The sequence below is a fragment of the Acomys russatus genome, chromosome 19 (assembly GCF_903995435.1).
Source record: "Acomys russatus chromosome 19, mAcoRus1.1, whole genome shotgun sequence".
Lineage (NCBI taxonomy): Eukaryota > Metazoa > Chordata > Mammalia > Rodentia > Muridae > Acomys > Acomys russatus.
In genome coordinates this window covers 38656132-38679321 of record NC_067155.1, presented here as the reverse complement: position 1 = coordinate 38679321, position 23190 = coordinate 38656132, and the positions used below count along the sequence as shown (strand labels likewise).

Here is a 23190-nt window from a genome sequence, read left to right as displayed (position 1 = left end):
GTGTTTCTCCACAGTAATGGAAACCCTACCTAAGACAGACGGATTAAGGGTATTGTGCGGGCTAGCTATTGATGTCAACTTAACACAAACGAGGTTCATCCCAGAAGGAACCGTTTTAAAATTATTAATTAATTAATAGTTCACATTACATCCTGGTCATATCTCTATCTCTCCTCACCTCCTAGTCCAACCCTTCCTCCCCCTCTCCCATCCACCACCATGCTCCTCAGATAAGGGGAGTCCCCACTTCCATTGTACCCCAGCTCATCAAGTTGCATGGGGACTGAGCACATTCTTCCCCCTTGTGGCCTTGCAAGGTAATTCTGCCAGCGGAAAGTGATAAAAAAGCTGGCAACAAAATCCACGTCAGAGAAACCCCTGATCCCCTTACTATAGGAGCCACATGAATTCTGAGCTGTCCATTGGCTACATCTTTGAAAGGGGCCTAGATCCAGCCCACGCATGGTACTTGGGTGATGCTTCAATCTCAGAAAGCCCCTCAGGGCCCTGGCTAGTTGTCTCTGTTGGTCTTCTTATGGAGCTCCTGCCTGTCCCAGGTCCTTTTCCCTTCTCCATACCTTTTCACAACATTCCCTACGTGTCACCCAATATTTGGTTGTGAGTCTCAGCATTCATTTTGAAGTGCTACTGTCTGCAAGCATAGCAGAGTACCATTAATAGTTTCAGAGGTTGGCTCTCTCTCATGGGGTGGGTACTGGGTTGGGCCAGGCATTTCCTCAATCTCTGTTCTATATGTTCTATGTTTATCCCTGCACATCTTGTAGGCAAGGTGAGCTTTGGGTTGATGATTTTGTGGGTAAGTTGGTGTTCCCCTCCCTCTACTAGGAGACTTGTCTAGTTAGAGGGTGTCCTCCTCAGTCTCTATGACCCCTGCTACTCTTAGTCTCTGCTAGAGTCCTTTTCATATCCTCCCAGAGACTATCCTGACTTAGGTCTGCAGCTTGTCACAGAGATATTTCCCACGTTTCTCTTTTCTCTACAGGTCTCCTGTCCTCCTGCCCCTGATTTCTCCAGGTCTGACCTCAACCCTCATATCTCCCTTAGCTCCCTCCCTCCCTTGTTACCTCTCAACCACTACCTCTGTCTATTCTATTTCCCCTTCTAGGTGAGGCTTAAGTGTTCTCCCTAGGGTCCTCCTTTTTATTTAGTTTCTTTAGGTCTGTTCATTGTAGAATGTTGATCTTGTACTATATGGCTAAAATTCCCTTATAAGTGAGTACATACTATGTGTGTCTTTTTGTGTCTGGGTTCCCTCACTCAGAATGATCTTTTCTAGTTCCATACATTTGCCTGCAAATTTAACGATTTCTTTGTTTTTGATAGCCGAGTAGTATTCCATTATATAAATGTGCCACAGTTTCTTATTTATACTTCAGTTGAGAGGCATCTAGGTTTTTTCATGTTCTGGCTATTACAAATAAAACTGCTATAAACATAATCGAGCAAGTGTCTTTGTTGTATAGTGGGGCATCTTTTGGACATATACATAGGAGTGATATAGCTGGGTCTTGAGGTAGAGCTGCTCCCAATTTTCCTTGAACGTGCCAGATTGATTTTCATAGTCATTGTACAAATTTGCACACCCACCATCAATGGAGGATTGTTCCCCTTTCCCACTTCTTTGTCAGCATGTGCTATCACTTAAATTTTTGATCTTAGCCATTCTGATCAGTGTAAGATTGAATCTCAGTGTTGTTTTGATTTGCATTTCACTGATGACTAAGGTTGTTGAGCATTTCTTTAGTGATTCTTGATCATTCAAGATTCTTCTTTTGAGAATTCTCTGTTTAGTCTGTGCCACATTTTTTAATTGGGTTACTTTGTTGGCATTTAATTTCTTGACTTTATTGGGTATTATCTCTCTTTTGGATGTACAATAGGTGAAGATACTTTCCCAATCAGTGGGCTGTCATTTCATTCTATTGACAGTGTCCATTGCCTTAGAGAAAGTTTAAAGTTTTGAGGCCCCATTTATTAATTGCTGATCTTAGAGCCTGAGATGTTGGTGTTCTGTTGAGGAAGTTGTATCCTGTGCCCATGAGTTCAAGACTCTTCCAACTTTCTGTTTTAAAAGTTTTAGTGTATCTGGTGTTATGTTGAGGTGCTTGATCCACTTGGACTTGAGTTTTGTGCTGGGTGATAAATATGGATCTATGTGCATTTTTCTACATGTAGACATCCAGTTAGGTCAGCATCATTTGCTGAAGGTGATATCTTTTTTTATTGTGTGGTTCTGGCTTCTTTGTCAAAAATCATGTGTCCATAGGTGTGTGGGTCTATTTTTGGATGACTCCCAAAATTCTAGAGGGGAACTCCTACAGCTGGTAAACATCTTCTGCAAAATTGCTGGATACAAAATTAACTCAAAGATATACGTAGCCCTCCTATACACAAAAGACAAATGGGCTGAGAAAGAAATCATGGAAACAACACCGTTCACAATAGCCACAAAAGCATAATGTATCTTGGTGTAATTCTAACCAAGCAAGTGAAAGATGTGTATGAAAAAACTTCAAGTCTCTGAAGGAAAAAAATCGAGAACGTGTCATAAGATGGAAAGATCTTCCATGCTCATGGATAGGTAGGATTAACATAGTAAAAGTGGCCATTTTACCAAAAGCAATAAACACATTCAATGCAATTTCCACCAAAATACCAACACAATTCTTTACAGATCTTGAAAGAACAATTCTCAACTTTATATGAAAAAAAAAAAAAAACTCCTCTGATTAGGTAAGACAATCTTGTACAATACAAGATCTTCTGGAGGTGTCTCTTATCCCTGATCTCAAGCTATACTATAGAGAGAGCAACAGTAATAAAAACTGCATATTACTGGCATAGAAACAGACTGATGGATTAATGGAATTGAATAAAAAACCCAGACATCTGCCTCAGCTTCTGCCTCCAGATTTTTGCCTTGAATTTTTTTTCTGACTTCTCTAGATAGTGGGCTGATTCCAAACTGTAAGCTGAAAAATCCTTTACTCCACAAGTTGCATTTAGTTATGATGCTTTATCACAGCAATAGAAATCCTAGCTAAGACTCATATATATGAAAAGCAGAAAGGTAATTTTTGCCAAACCAGCAGTCTAAATAATCTTATTTCAATTTTGCTTCTGTATGGGTCTTCATCGAAGTTGCTGTTGATGTAATCATTTGCATTTCCCTGAGATGGCTGCTTCTTTTCTGAGATACATTCTCTCAGTGTGTGTGTGTGTGTGTGTGTGTGTGTGTCATGTAGATTCCATTGCTGTATGAATGTAGATTTGTTCCTTAATGCTCATCAATCAGTCATGTTATTCTCATAGTCGAAGGTAAAAGCATGGGGGAGTAACTTGGAAGGAAAAAGATAAAGAGGCAGAAATAGAACAAAATGGGGCTGGTTAGGCCAGTGTCCAATGCCCTCCCTTGGATCCTTCTTATTCATGTACCTGGTGACATAAGAACTGCACTAGTGTGCTATTTCTTCTTACTTAAATTGATAGCTTATGTGCTATAGCTCATGGGAATCCTGACCTGATTTCCAGTGGCTGAATGAATTTCCCTCACTAAGGTATGTGAAGTATTGCTCTGAAAATATCTTCATGTTATATTTAAATTTCAGAAATAATAATCTTTTGATTGTTTTCATATGTCTGCATGTTTGCATGTAGAGGGACATGTGTGTGTGTGCGTGCGTGTGTGTGTGTGTGTGTGTGTGTGTGTGCACGCATGTACACATATATGAAGGGTGTTTGTGGAAGTTCAAAGTTTGTGAAGTCTTCCTCTGTCCCTCTCCATTTTACTGTGTCATAGAGATTACCAATTTACCGGTCTAGTTAGTTAACTTGCCCATAGGAATACCCTATCACTGACTCTCCAGTATTGGGACTTTGGGTGGCTGTCTAGCCTGCTCATCTTTTAATTTTGTTCTGAGGTTCTTAGTTCTAGTTCATTCACTTGCATAATGAGCGCTTTATCCACCCAGTCATGTCTTTAGCCCATGTATCTTGACTGTGCACAAAGACCCAGACAAACAAGAGCAGTACTGTTATCTAACAAAGGCAACCACCCATTCTTCTGTGAAGTAACAATCTACCTGGGCCTAGGAGTGTAGGACAATAATCTCAGCATTAGGAAGGTAGAATCAGGGGTTTCAGGATATCCACTGCTCTTTGGTGAGTTCAAGGCCAGCCTGGGGTAAATGTGACACTGTTTAAAACAACCAACCAACAAGACCAATCCAAGCAAGCCAAAAATAAAATAAACAAACAAACGAACAAAAACCATATGCAGAAAATGCTCTTGCTTTTGTCTATTTTGGGAAGCACGTGATTTTTGAAATTTGGTGAGTAGAGGAGGTGAGCAGCTTGGTGAATGCCCAGAGTCCCCTGTACATCAAGAGAATCAATTCTGTCTTCATTATTTCATTTTCTTCACAAAATAAATTGGCTTCTGGTGCCATGGGACACAGCTTGTGGTAGGCTTTCTGTCAAGTTCCACCTATGGCTCCATCTCTTGATACAGCCCTTAGAATGATGGGTTTTTCAGGTTGAAAAAATCCTTTCTTTCTTAATTTTAAAGGAATCTGCAACAGTTATAGAACAAGCACAGTGAGATCCAAGCAAGGAAGTGTCACCAAGTACAGAAATAAGAAAGGGATTCATTACGGATGAATACGCTTTATAAGCACAGAAAAGTACTTTTTCCTTGGTGTCATTCCTTAGGAGCCATCAGTGTTTCTAAAATTTTTGGGGATCTGGACAGAACTCAGGTATTCATGCTTACAGTGGAGGCATTTTCCCTAATGAACCATTCCCCAGAATTTAGAAAATCGTTATAATTTGTTTTGAGGCAAAAAATTCAGGCAATACTTGAAGGCTCCAAACCTCAACAGATGTCACTGAAGAAGTTACTTGGCTCATAGAATAAATTAAAAAGTGAGTAAGTATATACTTCTATGCATATAGATGCCCCAATTAAGAAACCAAAGTGCACATAACTTGTTGAGGGAGCACACTGACCTGAGTTTCCTTGCAAGGTTGGAAGGAGAAGTTCTGCAGGATTCTGACAAGAGCAACTTTCATGTTCATGAGCGCAAACCTCATGCCAATGCAGTTCCTGGGTCCATTCCCAAAGGGCAGGTATGTGTAAGGATTGATGCTGTCCTGGTTCTTCTTGCTGAACCTGGTCCCCACAGGAGTAGATGAAGACAAGTTCATGACGCATAAAACCCACAACGGCCACTTGTTTGATATCTTCTAGATTCCACAGGCATCTTTCTAGTGCTTTATTAAAATATTTTTCATTCATTAATTAATTACTTTATTTACTTTACATCCCACTAGGAAGCCCCCATTCCTCCTCTCCTTATAGTCCATCTCTTTCAACTTCCCTCTCCTATACCTGTGATCTCTTCTGTTTCTTCTCAGGGAAGGAGAGACTTCCCATGGCTATCAATCTGCTTCTACATATCAAGTAGGAGTGGGAATATCTTCACTTTTTGAGGCTAGACAAGGTTGTCTGGTTAGAGGAAAGGGATCCAAAGGCAGACAACAGAGTCAATGGTAGCCCCTGCTTCTGCTCTTAGAGGTTCCACATGAGGACCAATCTGTACGTCTGATACATGTGTGTTTGGGGCTAGATCCATCCCATGGATGCTTTCAGTTGGTGGTTCAGTCTTTGTGAGCCCCTATGGGTCCTGGCCCAATTTGAATCACATGCCGTGAGAGATCCCACCACTGACACTACTAATGATATTCATGCATTCTTCAAGGCAGGAGGCTACCGTAACAGTCATCTGTGTGGCTTCACACAGATGCTGCTGAAAACTGGTGCAGAGACCCACGGCCAAACAGTAGTCAGAGCATGGGGAATCTCATGGAAGAGAGGGAGAAAGGATTGAGAGATCCAGAGAGGTCTAGGACACCACAAGAAAACCTGAAAAATCAACTAATCTTTTTATTTAAATCTTGATGGAGCTTTTGAAAGTTATTTTCTTTGGGCAGTTTATTAGTTGTATACAACACACTGTGATCTCACTTCCTTCATGACATTCTTCCCAATTTGTCCCCCTCCCACTGTCATGCCTCTTTTAATTTGTGTGAAAATCTTTTACAGGAAGTCACAGATGCTTTGTGTTTATGATGGAAATGGCCATGTCTTGTCCAGAAGACATTGATAGCACACCTCTCACCCTTCTAGCCAGTACAGTCTGTCCACCCACTCTTCTTTGATGTTTCCTAGCTTTTGGAGTAGGTGATATACTATAGTATTGTAGGTCACAGGCCTCTCCTTTTACCGTGGTGAAGCTTTTAGTTGCATTGAGATGAGGTTAATGCTCTTCCAAATAGCACCCTTCCATATAAATTGTTTGTTTATTTATTTTATTAATTTATTCTTGTTACATCTCAATGTTTATCCCATCCCTTGTATCCTTCCATTCTTCCCTCCCTCCCATTTGTATTTATTTATTTTTGAGACACAGTCTTAGTATGCAGCCCTGGCCAGTCTGAAACTATGTATGACAGGCTACACTCAGACTCACAGAGATCTACCTATTTTTTGCCTCCAAATTGCTAGGATTAAAGGAATGGGTCACTACACCCAGTTTAAGAAAATCATCTTTAAACAAGAAAGGTGAATTTAGCACAGCGATGTGTTCATATTTTGACACATAAGAAATAAGACCTATTGAGGAAAAGCAAGTTTTTGCCTCAACTAACACTTTGGCTGACCACTCGCTCACTGGGCACAGAGAATAAAATACCTGGTGCTATGGAAAATTTGTTTCCTCTTTCCCTGTGTAATCATACCATCTCTTCTCAGCTACTCTTTTTGTTTTGGGCGACATTTCCTTTCTTGTCTTTTTGCCAGCTCCTTTCTGTCTTTCTCCCAGCTTCATTTCCTTCATTTCTCACTTACCCATGTCTTCTTCCCTTCTTTCCCCTCCCTCCCTCTTTCCCTCCCTATCCTTCCTTCCTTCTCTTCTCTTCTTCCAGTCCCTTCCTTCTTTTCTCATTCTGCCTCTGCTCCTTCCTCTTCTTTTGTTTCTTCTTACTTCCCTTCCTTCCTTATTGGTTATTTAAATCAGATATTTTACAAAATATACAGTCACCCCACTATAATGTCATTATAAAGTTTAACTTTATATGTTTCCTTGGGTATAAACTTCTAGAAATCTAGACACATTTTAAAAAATTTTTATCACATTTAAATATTTACGATACTAATAATGTTCTGAGAAGGGTGTTAATTGTACTGTGGTTATGTATTTTTAAGCTGTATTTTATATTGTGAAGATAATTCTGAAATATTTATGGGTTTTATGTTTCACACAAATGCACAGCACACACACACACACCATGATAGTTGAGAGAGAGAGAGAGAGAGAGAGAGAGAGAGAGAGAGAGAGAGAGAGGAAGAGAGAGAAAGAGAGAGTTATAAAAGGCATGTGTGGAATAGCTGACAGGGTGAATGGTTTCTGGGCACATATAGAATAGAGAGAGATTCATTTTGAGTGTTATGTGTAATAATTTCTATAGGTTATTCTTTGGCATTTGTCAAACATTCTTTTTTTTTCTTGTCTTCCTATATCTCTCATTTATTTTCCAAGATAACAGACATATTATAAACATGACATAAGTAATTTGACAGAGGAATATAAGAAAAACAAAACTATAATTGCATAAAGAAACAGTATTTTACAGAACAATAAAGTCTTATTCCCACAAGCAAGGGTAGTATTTACATCTCAAAAAAATTCTTTTGCAAGGACAGAAGCCACTGTAGAAAACTACAACCAATAAAATCTCAGAGTTACGGAGGCCAAGTCAGAAAATATACCTCTAGAATATTTGAAAATATTCAATTTCTCCTATTCAGATGACTATATATCAAAAATTACCTACAGCAACAATTTTTGTTCCAAATGAGAGGTGTTACATAAGGTAGTACAGGGTAGAATAAATTATATAAACCCACAATCAAGCATATGTTGATTTTCAGTGGATATGACTTTTGTTGAACAGGTTCAGAACTTAGGCTTATTTTAAATTTGGATCTTCAAATTCACAACTTGATGAGCTTTTGTTTTATAGGTCAATTAGTGCTTTCATTAAAAGAGAACATGAATAAACACGTTAGTGACCTTACTCTATCTGTATATTCCTAACGCTTTCATAAACTGTTTTTATATATTTTATGTGTCTGTTGTCAAACATTCTTTATAGTAGACATATATCAATATTTGGATTTTATCAGTGTTTGGAATAGTCCCTCATACAAAGTAGGTGTGTAATATCTGTTGCATCATTGAAAGGCTCCAACATAAATATAATCAATGTGTTGTGTTTTATAATCACAATGTTACAGGAGGTGGAGACTGGAGGGAACACAGAAACAATATGAAATGGACCAACCCCAATGTATTCCCTCAGTAAATATTAAGGTGGCAACCACTAAGACATATATCCTGACAACAGAAAGTCCACTGTGAGGGGTCAGTACATATGTAGATCATAGCTCCTCCAACTTGCTAGTCACAGTGCTAAAACCTTCATTCTCTGTTTTGGTTACTAACAAGAGATCAAGAAAATAGTATTTTTAGACTTAAGACCTGATTGAAGCCTGACCTTGGTTCCACAATTTCCAGAAGAATATGCCTGAGCCACCTCCAAAGAAGGCTGCCTCATACTTCTAGATGTAGACCTAGAAGAGTCATTGAGTGTAAGGGAGCTGGATAGGATGTCAGCTAGAGAAAGGAGTGTGAGGGCCCATGGCCTTCTCTGTCCTCAACAGGGCTGCTTTTACCATAAGGGAGGAGGGCCTCCAGGAAAACAGCAACACCATTAAAACCTTAATAGAAGATCCAGGAGGCAAATGGGAGATGCAGATGCTGTCTAAAGGTGATGGGGACAGCTAATGGGAATAGCAAGAGAAACTTGGGATGAATGAAAAGCCCAATACACAAAATAAAGTAGTTCCAGAGAAGCATGGGAGAATGGCAAAGTTGAAGGATACAGAGGATCCTAGAAACCTACAAAAAGAAAATTATGATAGGCAGATTTGGGCCCAGGGGTCCCGCTCAAGCTATGGCACCAGCCAAGGACAATACAGGCTGTAAACTTCAAACCCCTACCCAGATCTAGCCAATGGACAGGACATTCTCCACAGTTGAGTGGAGAGTGGGGTCTGACTTTCACACGTACTCTGGTGTCTCATATTTGACCAAGTCCCCTGAATGGGGAGATCTGGTGGCACTCAGAGGAAGGATAGCAGACTACCAAGAAGAGACTTGATACCCTATGAGCATATACACGGGGAGGAAGTCTCCCTTAGTCACAGTCATAGGGGAGGGGAGTAAGGGGAAAATAGGAGGGAGGGAGGAATGGGAGGATACAAGGGAGGGGATAACCATTGAGATGGAATATGAATAAATTAATAAAATAAAAATTAAAAAAAGAAATTATGGTAGATGCTACACTTTCTTAAAATATACGTAGTCAGTCAGTCAGACAGACAGGCAGGCAGGCAGAGAGAGACACACCACACACACAAGTGCTCATCAATGCTGGCGTGCACACACACACACAAACACACACAGACACACAGACACAGACACACACACACAGACACACACACACAGAGAGAGAGAGAGAGAGAGAGAGAGAGAGAGAGAGATAGATCCGGAGAGAGAGGCGAGAGGACAGGGAGAGAGAGACAGGGAGAGAGAGAGAGAGAGAGAGAGAGAGAGAGAGAGACAGAGAGAGAGAGAGAGAGAGACAGAGAGAGAGAGAGAGAGAGAGAGAGAGAGGAGACTGTTGTTGCAACAAACAGATCTTTAGTACCAAGAGTCAATACATCATGCTTGGAGTAGCCTGGCTTGGTGTAGTTTCTTGTTCCCAAGTCATTGTACCTTTCAGGGCAGAACTCCTCAGGCTCTGGCCAGCAATTTGGGTCTTTGTGAAGAGCAAAGGTTGGTACCATCACAATAGTTCCTTTGGGAATGAACACTCCATTGATTTCAACATCTTTCTTACAGATCCTCTCGAGCCTTCCTCCAACTGGATACAATCTGAGAGTTTCATTCACCACCATGTCTAGATACTCCATCTGTACTAGGGCATCATAGGTGGCAGGTGCCTGGAGGGGTGGGAAAGGAGAGGGAGGAAGAAAACAGGAGGAAGACAGAGAGAAAGAAGGTGAGGGAGAGGCACAGACATTTATAAATTAATATTTTGAAATAATTTTCATCCATGAATTACTACTTTGGTGTTTGGAGCACCACAGAATAACTCCTATTGATGAGAACCTTAGCATTTACAAAGCATTTTAATAACTCATATTCATTAACCTCTTCAATATCCCATTGAGAAGAAATCCTTTAGGATAATCTCAAACCCAGAGCCTGGAATTGTCAACATTACCGTTGACTACTTCTTATTTCTTATGTCAGGAACCATTACCAAGAGATGATGACAATTATACATAATATCAACATGCCACAGTTAGTGTTACTTTCCACAAAGAAGCTACATGTATACATGAAAGTCCATAAAATGGAAGTAAGAAGAATTATCTATATATTTTCTAAAAAGCTTTATTTTTATTTATGTGTATATATCTGTGTTGAAGTTTGTACATGTGATTTCATCTGCTCTGGGGGCCAGGAGAAGGTGTCAGAGCCTCTAGAACATGGTTGTGAGCCCCTTGAAATAGGAGTTAGGAACTGAGCTCAAGTCCTCTGAAAGAGCAGCTGATCTCATAACTTATGATCTATCTTTCCGATCTTTAAGCAAATCCTCATCTTATTTAGTTGCAAATATCTTGCATGATCATTGTTTTTATTATATGAAAGATTTAGAAACACTAGATCAGATAAAATAGCTACTACTGTTCATAAAAGTAACTCCACTTTGCATCACTGGAAACTACAACTGACACAATGAAGAGATCAATGGATCATGGGAAACTCCCTACCAATAGATAGGTCTACATTACAACTCCTGCATTTACAGCTCTGGGAACATGGGAAAGAGGAGGTGGAAAGATCGTCAGAGGAAATCTGCCACGAAAACAGTGTCTCTTAGAAATGGATGACTGGTGGCACTCAGAGGAAGGATAACAGGTCACCAAGAAGAGACTTGATACCCTATGAGCATATACAGGGAAAGGAGGTCCCCCTCAGACATAGGGTAGTGGAGTAGGGGGGAAGTGGGAGGGAGGGAGGAATGGGAGGATACAAGGGATAGGCTAACAATTGAGATGTAATAAGAATAAATTAATAAAAATGTAAAAAAGAAATTCCTTGTTTTTAATAGCTGAGTAGTATTCCATAGTGTATATGCACCACAGTTCCTTTATCCATTCTTCTACTGATGGACACTTAGGCTGTTTCCATGTTCTGGCTATTATGAATAAGGCTGCTATGAACATGGTTGAGCAAATTTTCTTGTTGTGTGCTGGAGCATCTTCTGGGTATATTCCAAGGAGTGGAATAGCTGGGTCTTGAGGAAGCCCTATTCCCATTTTTCTGAGATAGCACCAGATAGATTTCCAAAGTGGCTGTACTAGTTTGCACTCCCACCAGCAATGAAGGAGTGTTCCTCTCTCCCCACATCCTCGCCAGCATGTGGTGTCACTTGAATTTTTGATCTTAGCCATTCTGATGAACTACAGCATTTCATATCTAATATAACATGATTCATTCAAATAAAAAAAAAAAAAGAAATGGATGCATAAGCCAGGCTTGGTAACACAGGCCTGTAATCCCAGCACTAGGGGAGGCAGAGGTAGGCAGATCTCTGTGAGTTCAAAGCCAGCCTGGTCTACAAAGTGAGTCCAGGACAGCTAGAACTACAAAGATAAATTTTGTCTTGAAAAAAAAAAAAACAACCCCCCACAAAAAACAAAAACAAAAACAAAAACAAAAACAAAAACCAAAAAACCCCACCAGAAATGGATGCATAAACAAAACCAGAACAGTGACAATATTAATGGTTAGGTCAACATGGATGGAGATAATTTCAAATGGTCCCACTCCTAGACAAAGAACATTAGGCATCAGTGACTGCTCTAAGAAGGAGAGTTAGCCTCTCTCGTGGGTTAGCCTTCTTCTTCTTTTTTTTTTTTTTTTTTGATTTTTTTAAAAAATTAATTTATTCTTGTTACATCTCAATGTTTATCCCATCCCTTGTGTCCTCCCATTCCTCCCTCCCTCCCATTTTCCCATTATTCCCCTCCCCTATGACGGTTCCTGAGGGGGATTACCTCCCCCTGTATATGGGGTGAGCCTTCTTAATGGTTGTCCACTGCAGAGTGATCAGCTTTGAAAACAGATCAGCACAAACAACAAAAATGGACTCAGCAGGTTGTGTGTGTGTGTGTGTGTGTGTGTGTGTGTGTGTGTATGCTTGTGCATACACACACATCTGCAGACATGCATATATTTATGTAACAATAGTAATCAAAAGTGGTTATCATCTTCAAGTGAGGGGATGGGAGAGGTTTGAGGTATGGGCTGGAGGGAGGAAAGGAAAGAAGGAAAGTTATGTAGTTCTATTTCAATTAAACACATTTTAAAATTAAGTAGAAGTATTCAACATGGTTGTGAAGCAAAAAAACAAAAACAAAAAACAAAAAAAAATATTGGAGGAGGCACTAGTAGTCTCTTTTGCACTAAAGATGATAAAAGACAGAGAAGAGTCACTGTTATCAAGATGTTCAACTGCACCCCTGGGAAAAGTCACAATGAGAGCGGGAGCCATCACTCAGCCCCATTCTTTCTTGCTGGTCCAGCCTGATGGTTGTTACCTTAGGGATTTCCTGTAAGCTCTGAAGAGAAGGATAGGCCAGATGGACTACACACAAACCAGATAACCTCACAACCCACACGCACCCAATTTGGGCAGAGTTGTGAAGAGTGAGGTGACTATTATTGTATGGGAATTTTGGACAGACCATAATTTAGGGGTAAGAGTGTGACTCAGGAGCCACCTATGGGTGGAGAGAGATGTGTGGGTCAGTGCTAAATCAATCCCCTAGCCCATGCCAGCCAAGGCCAGTCACCCTCAGCCACTAGCGAATAACAGCACAGAACATGGCATCAATAGAGCAATCCAGACACTTGACTAATTGATGCTTGCACTTCCATGCCACTGTGATTTGTGGCTGTTTCTTGGCAGTTTTTGGTGACAGAAAATGGATAAAGCTATGTGAACATTTATCTACAAAGATATTATTTTGCTTAAAGCAGAATCTGATGCCTGCTTCCTATTAATTTGCATTTTCATATCATTTTAAAAATACAAGTGGCAAAGGAACCGATACCTGTGTTAAACGTTCTCACTGGATGTGATAAGGAGCCATTCATGTCAATGACTCTGCACACTGCCCTCTCCAGGTCTCACCCCCTCACCTTATTGGGTAGAGCATCATCAATTTTATCCTGTAGCTTCTTCTGGACATCAGGGTGAGTGGCCAGCAAATACATAGCAAAGGAAAGAGCGCTGCTAGTGGTCTCATAGCCAGCAAAAATAAAGAAAATGGACTGAGCTGCAATCTCCAGGTCAGATAAACCTGAAAGGAAAGGAAGCACATTTTATTTGATTTATTTTTACATTGATGTATGTATGTATGTTTGTATGTATGTATGTATGTATGTATGTATGTATGTATGTATGTATGTGTGTATGTATTTATGCATAGACCGCAGCATGCCAAAATATGTGTTTAGAAGTCAGAGGAAAACTTGCAAGACTGTGTTCATTTTTTTTCTCTCCTATTTGGGTCTTGGAGTTTGAACTCAGGTCTTTGGGCTTGGCAGCCAGTGTCTTTACCTACTGAGCCATCTCATCAGTCCGGGACATACATTTTGGGTGAAGGAGGTGAGTATAAACCATGATACATTAGATGAGGAGCAACCCAAAGAAAGATCACAAATCTCTACAGAAAACATGAAATTACATTCAGGGTTATATCAGGTTTGGTTTTCATTCCTTAACAAGGGGGTAAAATGGAAAAGTCATTTTAATCCAGTTTCCCTCAGTGTATATTACTCTTGTCCATTTGATTCCTCATCCTAACACCACCAACAATACCAAAGCTGGGCAGCATGGAGAGAAAGCATGACTTCTTAGTGTGAAACAGTATGTTGGCATGCCGCCGGATGACTGAGTATGATTGTAGAAAACATCTGCATGTTTTCCTCACTTTTTTTAGTTCCATTCTTTAGACAAATTAAAATTTCCAAATAATCATTGACAGATATGAAAAGATGACATATTCAAACTTTAATTCTGCTTAATTTAAAAATATTGTTTGTGTGTGTTATGTGTGTGTCTATGTGTGAGTGTATGAGAGGTGCATATATGAGTGTCGATGAGGTGATGTGTGTGAGTGTATGTGAGTGAGATGTGCGTATACGGCATAACTGTGTAGGTACTTGATGGTATGGGGGCAGGAGCAGGATGTCTTGCAGACATCAGCAGAGCTGACTATGCACGCACTTGACTGGTCTATATTCACACTTCCATGCCACTGTGAATTTGTGGATGTCTTCCTCTGTCATTTTCATGTTATTTCTTTGCAACAGGGTGTTTTACCGACCTGAAAGCTTGCCCTTTCAGCTGTACCGGCTAGGCAGAGATATTTAGCATTCCCTTATCTCTGCCCTTAAATGCTGGGGTTACAGTTATATCTGGCTATGCCTGGTTTTTTATGCTTGGGGAACTCAAACTGAATGAAGTTCTTGTGCCTATTAAGTGCCCTCAACCATGAAGACACCTGTCCAGCCCTAGAAAGTCTATTTTTGTAAATACAACAGAATAACATTCTCCTTTAGGAAAAATTAAAATATTCCTGATAAAAATACAGTGGGAAATACCTTGAATGAAGATTCAATACAAAATCCTGAGTTCATGGATCATTAACAGATCTGCAAACTACATATACCTTAGGTAACCCAAGGCAACGGCATTAAAGATACCCAGAGCACAGTCTGGACTCACAGCCTCAGGTAAGTTGAAATAGAGAGTCTTAAAGTGAACTCATATCTCTCCAATCAGAATAACAACTTCCGTGAGGTGTGATTTTTTTTGTGAACAATCTCACTTAATAATAAGCAAGGATTGCTAGTATTCCAAAGCGGATGATCATGGAAATTATGCTAAATAACAAGCCACAGGAGTGGCGACTGACCTTATTCCAATAAATACACTAATATATCAGAAGAAAGAAAATGCTGGTTAAAGGAGAATTGAGCATGAAACACACAGAACCATGAGTCCACAAAATAAAGTTAGCAACGCGTATTCAACCACAGCTGAACGTCATTTTCCTTAGCAGTGCCCTCTCCCAGCTGTGTTCCACACTGGCTGACTACACAGAGTTCTGACAATACTTGTTCTCCCCCTTGGGTTTTAGTCTGTAGAGAAGCCTAGAACAGTTAAGCACTGAAGAGTTAAGCAATGAGCAAGGGCTGGAGTCAGATATTTAGAAACATGTGACCTGATCCAACCTTGTAAATGTAAAACTGAAAAAAAAAATCCCAAACAAACCAATAAAGGTGGAAAATGAATGTTTGTTAGGTTTGCAGATTTCTGGTTTGCCAGCCATGACATCTGTACTGTTCTTGGTGGAAAGATGCCCGATCAGATTCTTCATCTCCGTGAACACGAACCTTATGTTATTGCTGTAGATCGAACGTCAAGTATCCCCTTAACCTCATCTGTCTGAACATTTGGTGCCCAGGTGGTGTTGATGCTTGGAGGAGGTGGGTCATTGGGATGGGACCTTGAAGGTTGGGAGTCTAGCTACACTCTCTGTTCCTTTGACCGTGTTTGTCTTAAGCATTGTCAAGTCTCCAAAAAATAAATAGATGACTAATTTCACCCCCAAGTCAAATTAAACCATACCTTCTTAAATTTTCTGATTTTTACATACTTTCTCACAGAAACAAGAAAAATCCAATAAATGAAAGCAGAGTATGGATACAAAAACTTCCAAACTGTGCTCTTTGCTGTGGTAGCAAAGTAGAGACACAAAGCTGCCTAGTTTTAAGAACTCAACATTTAGTTACATTAAGGAAGAATTTAGGAGTTCATGTGAAAGGGCTTCTACCCTAGACAAATGCTGTTGAATCTGTGTGTCAAAATAAATTAGGATGGTAAGAGAACAGGATTAGTGTATGATTGTGTTGCTGAGAGAGGTGTGGAAGAAGATGGAGGATAAAGGAAGGGAGTGAAGAAAGAGGAAACAAAACAAGGAAGGTGGGAAAAAAGAGAGAAAAAAGAAAACAAAAAGACAGACAGCTGTCTCTTTCTTATCATGGGACTCATAGCTGCAGAGGACATTATGAAATTAGCAAATTAGTCTTCAACCATCACAGTCAAAGCTATCCATGATGGGAAAAATGAGTAACTGAAAGGCCGTGAAGAGGAATGGGATATGTGTTTCACACCAAGGCTTTCTCAACACGGTTTTTAAATCAGCTACACAGGCCGTCAAAGCTTGGCTCTAAATCCAGCATTGAGTAGACTTGCACCCTGTGTTTTCAGTGAGCATCACCACTGTGGGGCTTCTCCTGCTCACGGGATGTCTATATGTAAATCTTCAGGGACAGTTTCTGACTCCATCAGTCTAGATGAGGCTGAGATGGTATTTGTTCTGTGGTGTAAGATCGAGAGATCATTGATGACTTTTAGGCCTGAATCTCATGCTTATGACTGCCCTTCAGACTTTGAACACCATAACGATAGTATGCTTCTAGAAAGTCCCTATGGCTGCATAGCTAAAATTTTATTCTGTAATTTGAAGACATGTTTATCTACATGGAAAGCCCCCTTGCATATTTCCATAATAAATATCTGTCTTTGTGGTTTCGCATCAGTAAAAATGACCCATCTTTGTTTACCTTGATGAGACTCTTTATCTTTGGAATTCTGGGAGTTTATCATCAGCTGAAGAAAATCCAATCTTTGCTGAAAAACAATTTTGGAAGGTGCAAAGTCAGTTGTGTTGTTAGAGAGAGTCACAAGTTCAGACCTAGCCATACTCCTGAGAGTACTATTTATTTAAGTCAGGAAATCTCAGTAGGGTTCCAGAGGTAGTGGTGAACACGTATGTCCACATACCAGCTTTGGGCAGCAGAATGCTTTCCTGAGTAAACACCAGCTATGTGTCCAGTGCTGCTGGTCTTTGCTGCCCCTGACCCAGAATTCTCTGGACTCTGATCATCCCTGGTGGGATCCTTCCCGCCTACCAGGAGGAAGTTCTGGATTTCATTCTGTGTCCTCTTATCTTAATGCTGGACAGTGTCCTTGTAGTTTTGGGGTGATCATCTTGAAATGTTCCTCTGAACTAGAACGCTATGATTCTCAGGGACATCTTGGGGTTACCCAGTCCTGACATATGAACTTCCTTACTCTGAAATTAAGGCTGTATACAATACAGCCTGACTACCTGGATAAGTCCTGTGCCCACTTTAAGCCATGGGAGACCCAAATTTAATTTAGATCAGCCAGGCAGGTTGGTTATGTGTGTTCATAGCTTCCTAGGCAGGATAACTGAGAGTTAGAGGCAAGCCTGGATTACATAGTCATACTGAGTTTCAAAAAATTAAAAACTCAAAATAAAGCAGACAGTACAGCACCAGATAACCTGAAGTGAATTTCTTTTGGAAATTTTATAAAATAATAGGTTTGGAAGTGAAGGTACTCCTTACTAAAGGTGAAAAAAAAAGTATCTGGAAAATAATGTTTAAATAGAATAATTTTCAGTTTAGGAAGGTATATGGCAACTTTTGTCCTACAATTTTTTAAATATTTATTTTTTTCTTTATATGTTTTTAATATGTGTCTGTGTGTGGGAATGTACATGCATGAGTGCAGATGCCCATAAAGGGGAGAAAAGGGTACTGAGTTCCATGAAACTGTTACACTCTTCTATGAGTCTCCATCCCTACCTTGATATGTGTGCTGGAAACTATAATCTGATCTTCTGCAAGAATAGGTCAATTTTTAACCACTGAGCTATTTCTGTAGCCCTCTCATCTAATTTTAAATATTCATGTGAAGGCATACTTTCAAAAAAAATTACAATTGTCAGCTGGGTGCAGTAGTGCATGCCTATAATCCAGGCATTCAGTGTGTGTGTGTGTGTGTGTGTGTGTGTGATCTCTTGAGTTCAAGGCCAGCCTGGTCTACAAAGAGAGTCCAGGACAGCAGAGAAAAATTCGCACATATCAATGGGTAAAGTGGGATTTTGATTTATGTATACAACGTATACTGTTCTAATAAGGTTCAACATATTTTCAGACACTTATTTTTACTTATGGTATAACTTTCAAATTCCATTACTCCAACAGCTTTTGGAAACTTTAAAATGGCTTCAGTGCACATGGGAGTACATATGCTTCCCACACAAGCTCATGCCACTTTGTCACTAGTAGGGAAATGAGTGTATCTATCATATGGAAGTTCTAGGTTTTAACTTCTTGCTCATCATTTCCTCCTGGGATGAATTAAGATCACAGACCTGAATCACTGAAGAAATGAGCCATTAATAATGGATTCACCATTGTGATCTCTTGACTCAACATTAAAATCATAAACTCTGTTCCCAAATTACAATTCCAGAATTGGCTTGATCTGCATACTCAGGGCAACTTAGACTACTATTCCAGGATGATGTGTTTGGCACCCATTCATATGGTCCTGAGTTTTAACCTCAACATTGAGAAAATTAAAAGCATTAATGTTTTTGAGGTAAATCCATAAAGTTTTCCATATATCCTGTAACTAATTTATATCCTCACAAATTTTATACACAACACACACACACATACACACACACACATAGACACACACACATACACACACACAGAGTGAGAGAGAGAGACAGAGACAGAGAGACAGAGACAGAGAGACAGAGAGAGAAAGAGACAGAGAGAGAGTCAGAGACAGAGACAGAGAGACAGAGAATGAATTTTCAGGTTAGAAATATCATAGTCTGAGTTCTTCAGCCATCAAGAAATGAAGTTAGGGTTCATTTTTTATGGCATGTGAAATTCTCATCTCAAAAATATTTATCACATGGAATATTGACCATACTATATATCATTTAATTTTAAATGCTTTCTTCCTAGCTTATTTCATATCTATATTCCAAAAATCTTCATTTTCTTCAAAATATAATAAAAATTCCCATTTCTTAATATAGTCTAACTTAAAAAATATATGGAACACACACACACACACACACACACACACACACACACACACACACACACACACACACCCCTTAACACTTTATCAACAAATGAACATCCTCATGTTACCAGCTATTACCTTTTCTTTTTCTTGCATGCGTTTCTCTTTCATTTGTTCTACAGACGTTCTAAAAAACCTTATAACGTCTCTTGGAAAGATGGTAATTTCAAGTGCATCAAAAATAGGAGTAAGGAATGGAAAGAGTACTAGAGGGGAAAGAAAAGAGAAACCATAATGAAAATACAGAATTTACCTGGAATGATTACATTTATTCTACAACTCAGGACAATAATGGCTCTTGCTGCACAGTTTCAGGGTTGAATTTATTTCTCATCTTTTACATGTGGAACTAAAGCCTGTTTGGATAAATCAGGCTTTACTGCAGTGCTGTGGTTAATCAAGGTGGTCAAGAAAGAGCTTTCAAGGCATGACATCTCTCAGAAAGAGAAAATCTAATACCAACATTACTTGTAAATATGGTTGCAAGATGTTCACCAAAATAATAATACACTCAACCAAGTGACTGGTTCAGCCACTAAAAGAAAGGACATGCTGAAGCATCCTGTAAGACACATGAACTTTTGATGTTTTGGTTTTGTGCCTAAGCCATTAATGGCTGAGCCACCCCTCCAGCACTGCATGAACTTCTCGGAACATAACAACTAGGAAACTAGACACAAAGGTGACAAATTATAAATTCTATTTACAGGAAGTTAGACTCTAGACTACTGGTTGATTATGCCTGAGGAAGGTAGGGAGTTGATAGCTAAATGTACTGGGCTTCTGAATTGACAAAGAGATTCTATAGCTGACAACATTGCTGACTATGAATATCTTATATATACTGAAAGCCATGGATCAGTCCATTTAAGTGGGACATGTGCAATGTGTCTGAAATAAAGTTCATGATATGTGTTATAATATAAATGTATATGTAAGAAATAAAAAAATTATTAAAAAAGAAACCATAAGAAAAGTACCAGAGGGAAAGGGGGAGGGCAAGAAAGAGGAACAGGGGAATGAAAATGACTAAAATTCATCATAAACTGTTGAAAAATAAGATAGAAGAAAACAGAAGTAATGCAATGTTAGTTCACATACTCACTGAGAGGAAGAATGGATCCAAGAAATTAAATTTTAAGAGCTTCTTCACTTTTTGTACAAAGGGATTTTGTGGGTTGTTGAGGGAATCAACATTCACTCCAAATGATGTGCCTGTGATCACATCCATGCTGTAGGCCCCAAAGACCCTGAGTAGTGGGAGACATGGAATTAACATCTATAACTCCTCTTATTCCTTCTAACACTCGTAATGGACCAAATGGGAGTAAATTCACAAGCCAAGCCAAGGCGCACACTGCCAGAATCACTGCTTGGTGAAGCTAGGTCTCCATCACGTTTTCTGGTGAGAAGCTCATCAGATGAGAGTGTTAAAAATGTTCGTGTCCTGGCCTGTGATAGGAATGCTGTTGAGGGTTAGTTTTAGTTGTCAACTGGACACAATCTAGAATCATTTGTGGACAGATTCTCATTGAACTTTTGTCTGCATCCAGTTGGTATTTGGGCATGCCTATGTGGTATTTTGTTGACTGTGCTAATAATGTGGAAAGAGCCAGTCCATGTTGGGCAACACTTTTCCCTGGGTTTGAGTCCCTGATTGCATAAGAGCAGAAAAGGTGAACTGAGCACAAATGTGTATGCACTTATTTCTCTCTGGGTGACTAGTGCCTTCAAGTTCCTGCCTTGACTTCCCTGTGATGTTTAACTGGAACCTGGAACTGTAGGATAGTATGGACTCTTTAACTCCATAACTTGTTTTTTTTAAATTCAGGATATTGGTTTGGTTTTTTGAGACAGGGATTCTCTGTGTAGCCCTGGATGTCTTGAAACTCACTCTGTAGGCCAGGCCGGCCTCAAACTTGGAGAGATTTACCTGTCTCTGCCTCCTGAATTCTTGGATTAAAGGTACATACCACCACTGCTCAACTATTCAGGGTATCTAAAAGATTTTTAAATCACAGAAATAGATATGGGATTTGAATAGACACCAAGAGACATGGAGTCACAGAAAAAGAGAAACTTATAATCAGACACACTGCATCAGTGGGAGTGAAGTGTGGATGATGGTGAATATGGAAGCACCATGTCCCACCAGGGCAATTTAGATGACTGTCTATGTGTAGGAGACTGAGAAACAGAACATCGTATCAGGTATTTGTGTATTGCTGGTATTTATACCCAAAGCCTATTCATCTTCAGTACAACACACAAGAATTTTTATTAATTTCTGAGTCACACCCCATGCTCGAGGTACTGATAGATCTGCTAGTGCCCAGTCCTGGGGAGGTGACATTGCCCCAAGGGCAGAAGTATTATTGTAAATGGTAAGAATCAATAGTATTCCTGGTAAAATACAAATTTCTCTCCTCTACTTGTGTGATCACATGTCTTCATCTTCCAGGAAGTCTGAGTGGTGCATCAGTGTTTCTAGAATGACTCAAAAGGCCTGGCTTTATTCTAGAAAATGATCTGATCACAAAGCCCACAGCCTTACAGGAACTCTCCCTCTTTAAAAACAGGCTAAAAGAGAAATAGTGGAATGGTTACACTTTCATTTATCGACTCTGGGTGTATCTTTCATGTATGTGCACCTCCCTCTGTGGGGTGTGTGTGTATATGCATGTATGTGTGTTTATGGGGGCACACTTGTGCTGTGACATGCATGTAGAGGATAACTTGTGGGAATCAATTCTTTCCTTCCTCCATACAGGTCCTGAGAATTAAACACAAGCCTTCAGTCATGGTGGTAAACTTCTTTACCCATCGAGTTGTCTTGCTGATCCTGCAGAAGATTTACTGTTTTACTCATATTCTTGATAAGCCCATGATAAGTTATAAATTGCTCTAACGTCTACATTTTAATGTCTTTGGTGAACACACAATGTCCCAATATGAGTGGAATGCTTTCTTGGCTGTCTATGTTCTATGAAATCCACACTAACAAATGTGCTTTAAAGCATGATCCTTCTTTCTAAACAATTTATCTTGTTTTCTAGAATTTCCAAAATAATTGAACAATTGATAGAGCTATTAATCACAGCTCCTATATAAAGGAGTGGCATCCTTTTACCTATAACCACTTGTGGTGGTGAATAGGTATGGCCCTCATAAACTCATGTATTTGAATGCTAAGGCCATAGGGAGTGAAACTAATAGACTGTGTGGTTTTGTTGCAGTAGGTGGCCTCATTGGAGTAGGTGTGGCCTTGTTGGAGGAAGTGTGCCATGTGGAAGTGAGCTTTGAGGTCTCATATGTTATCCAGCCATGCCCAGTGAGACAGTACCCTTCTGCTACATGCTGATCAAAATGTAGAACTCTCAGCTCCTCCTCCAGCACCATGTCTGCCTGGACTCTGCCATGCTTCCCACTATGACAATAATGGACTAAAATTCTGAAACAGTAGGCCAGCTCCAATGAAATGCTTTCCTTTATAAGAGTTGCTATGGTCATGGTGTCTCTTCAAAGCAATAAATCTCAAACTAAGACATCACTCTACCTTCTCTTGGGAGATGTCCTTTTTCTTGGATGGCCTATTATAGTCACAGCACTGTTACAGGAAAGTCTTCTAGTTTTTTCTGATTTCAGCCTCAGCAGGAGGCTGAGTTGTTGTAATCAGTTGTAACAACAACAGTAACAACAACAACAAAAACAACAACAACAACAACTCATTCATGTCTGGTTCCTGAAGGGACTTAATGTGAATCTCAACTCCCTAGCAGACAATTGTGGTGTCTACTAACAACTGCTGTGGTTTGAATAGGAAATGCCCTCCACCAAGGCTCATGTGTTCAAACACTGGTTTCTGAGGCCATGGTACTATTTGGGAAGAGTAGATTGCTTCAGCTAGATCTTGAATCT

At 39.8% G+C, this 23190-nt stretch overlaps 1 protein-coding gene across 5 annotated transcripts in view; it reads right to left on the bottom strand.

Moving 5' to 3' along the window:
* Nucleotides 1-4968: 4968 nt before the first annotated feature.
* LOC127202537 (cytochrome P450 3A9-like) overlaps nucleotides 4969-23190 on the bottom strand; it is a 112550-nt gene continuing 94328 nt past the window's right edge. For all 5 annotated transcript variants that reach the window (XM_051161179.1, XM_051161178.1, XM_051161180.1 and 2 more), the window contains 6 exons: nucleotides 20374-20522; nucleotides 19351-19478; nucleotides 16917-16983; nucleotides 13422-13582; nucleotides 9921-10147; nucleotides 4969-5191 (listed from right to left, as the gene is read on the bottom strand). In XM_051161179.1, coding sequence (XP_051017136.1) covers nucleotides 4984-5191; nucleotides 9921-10147; nucleotides 13422-13582; nucleotides 16917-16983; nucleotides 19351-19478; nucleotides 20374-20522 — 940 coding nt within the window. In that variant the 3' untranslated portion in view covers nucleotides 4969-4983. The remainder of the gene's footprint in view (nucleotides 5192-9920; nucleotides 10148-13421; nucleotides 13583-16916; nucleotides 16984-19350; nucleotides 19479-20373; nucleotides 20523-23190) is intronic.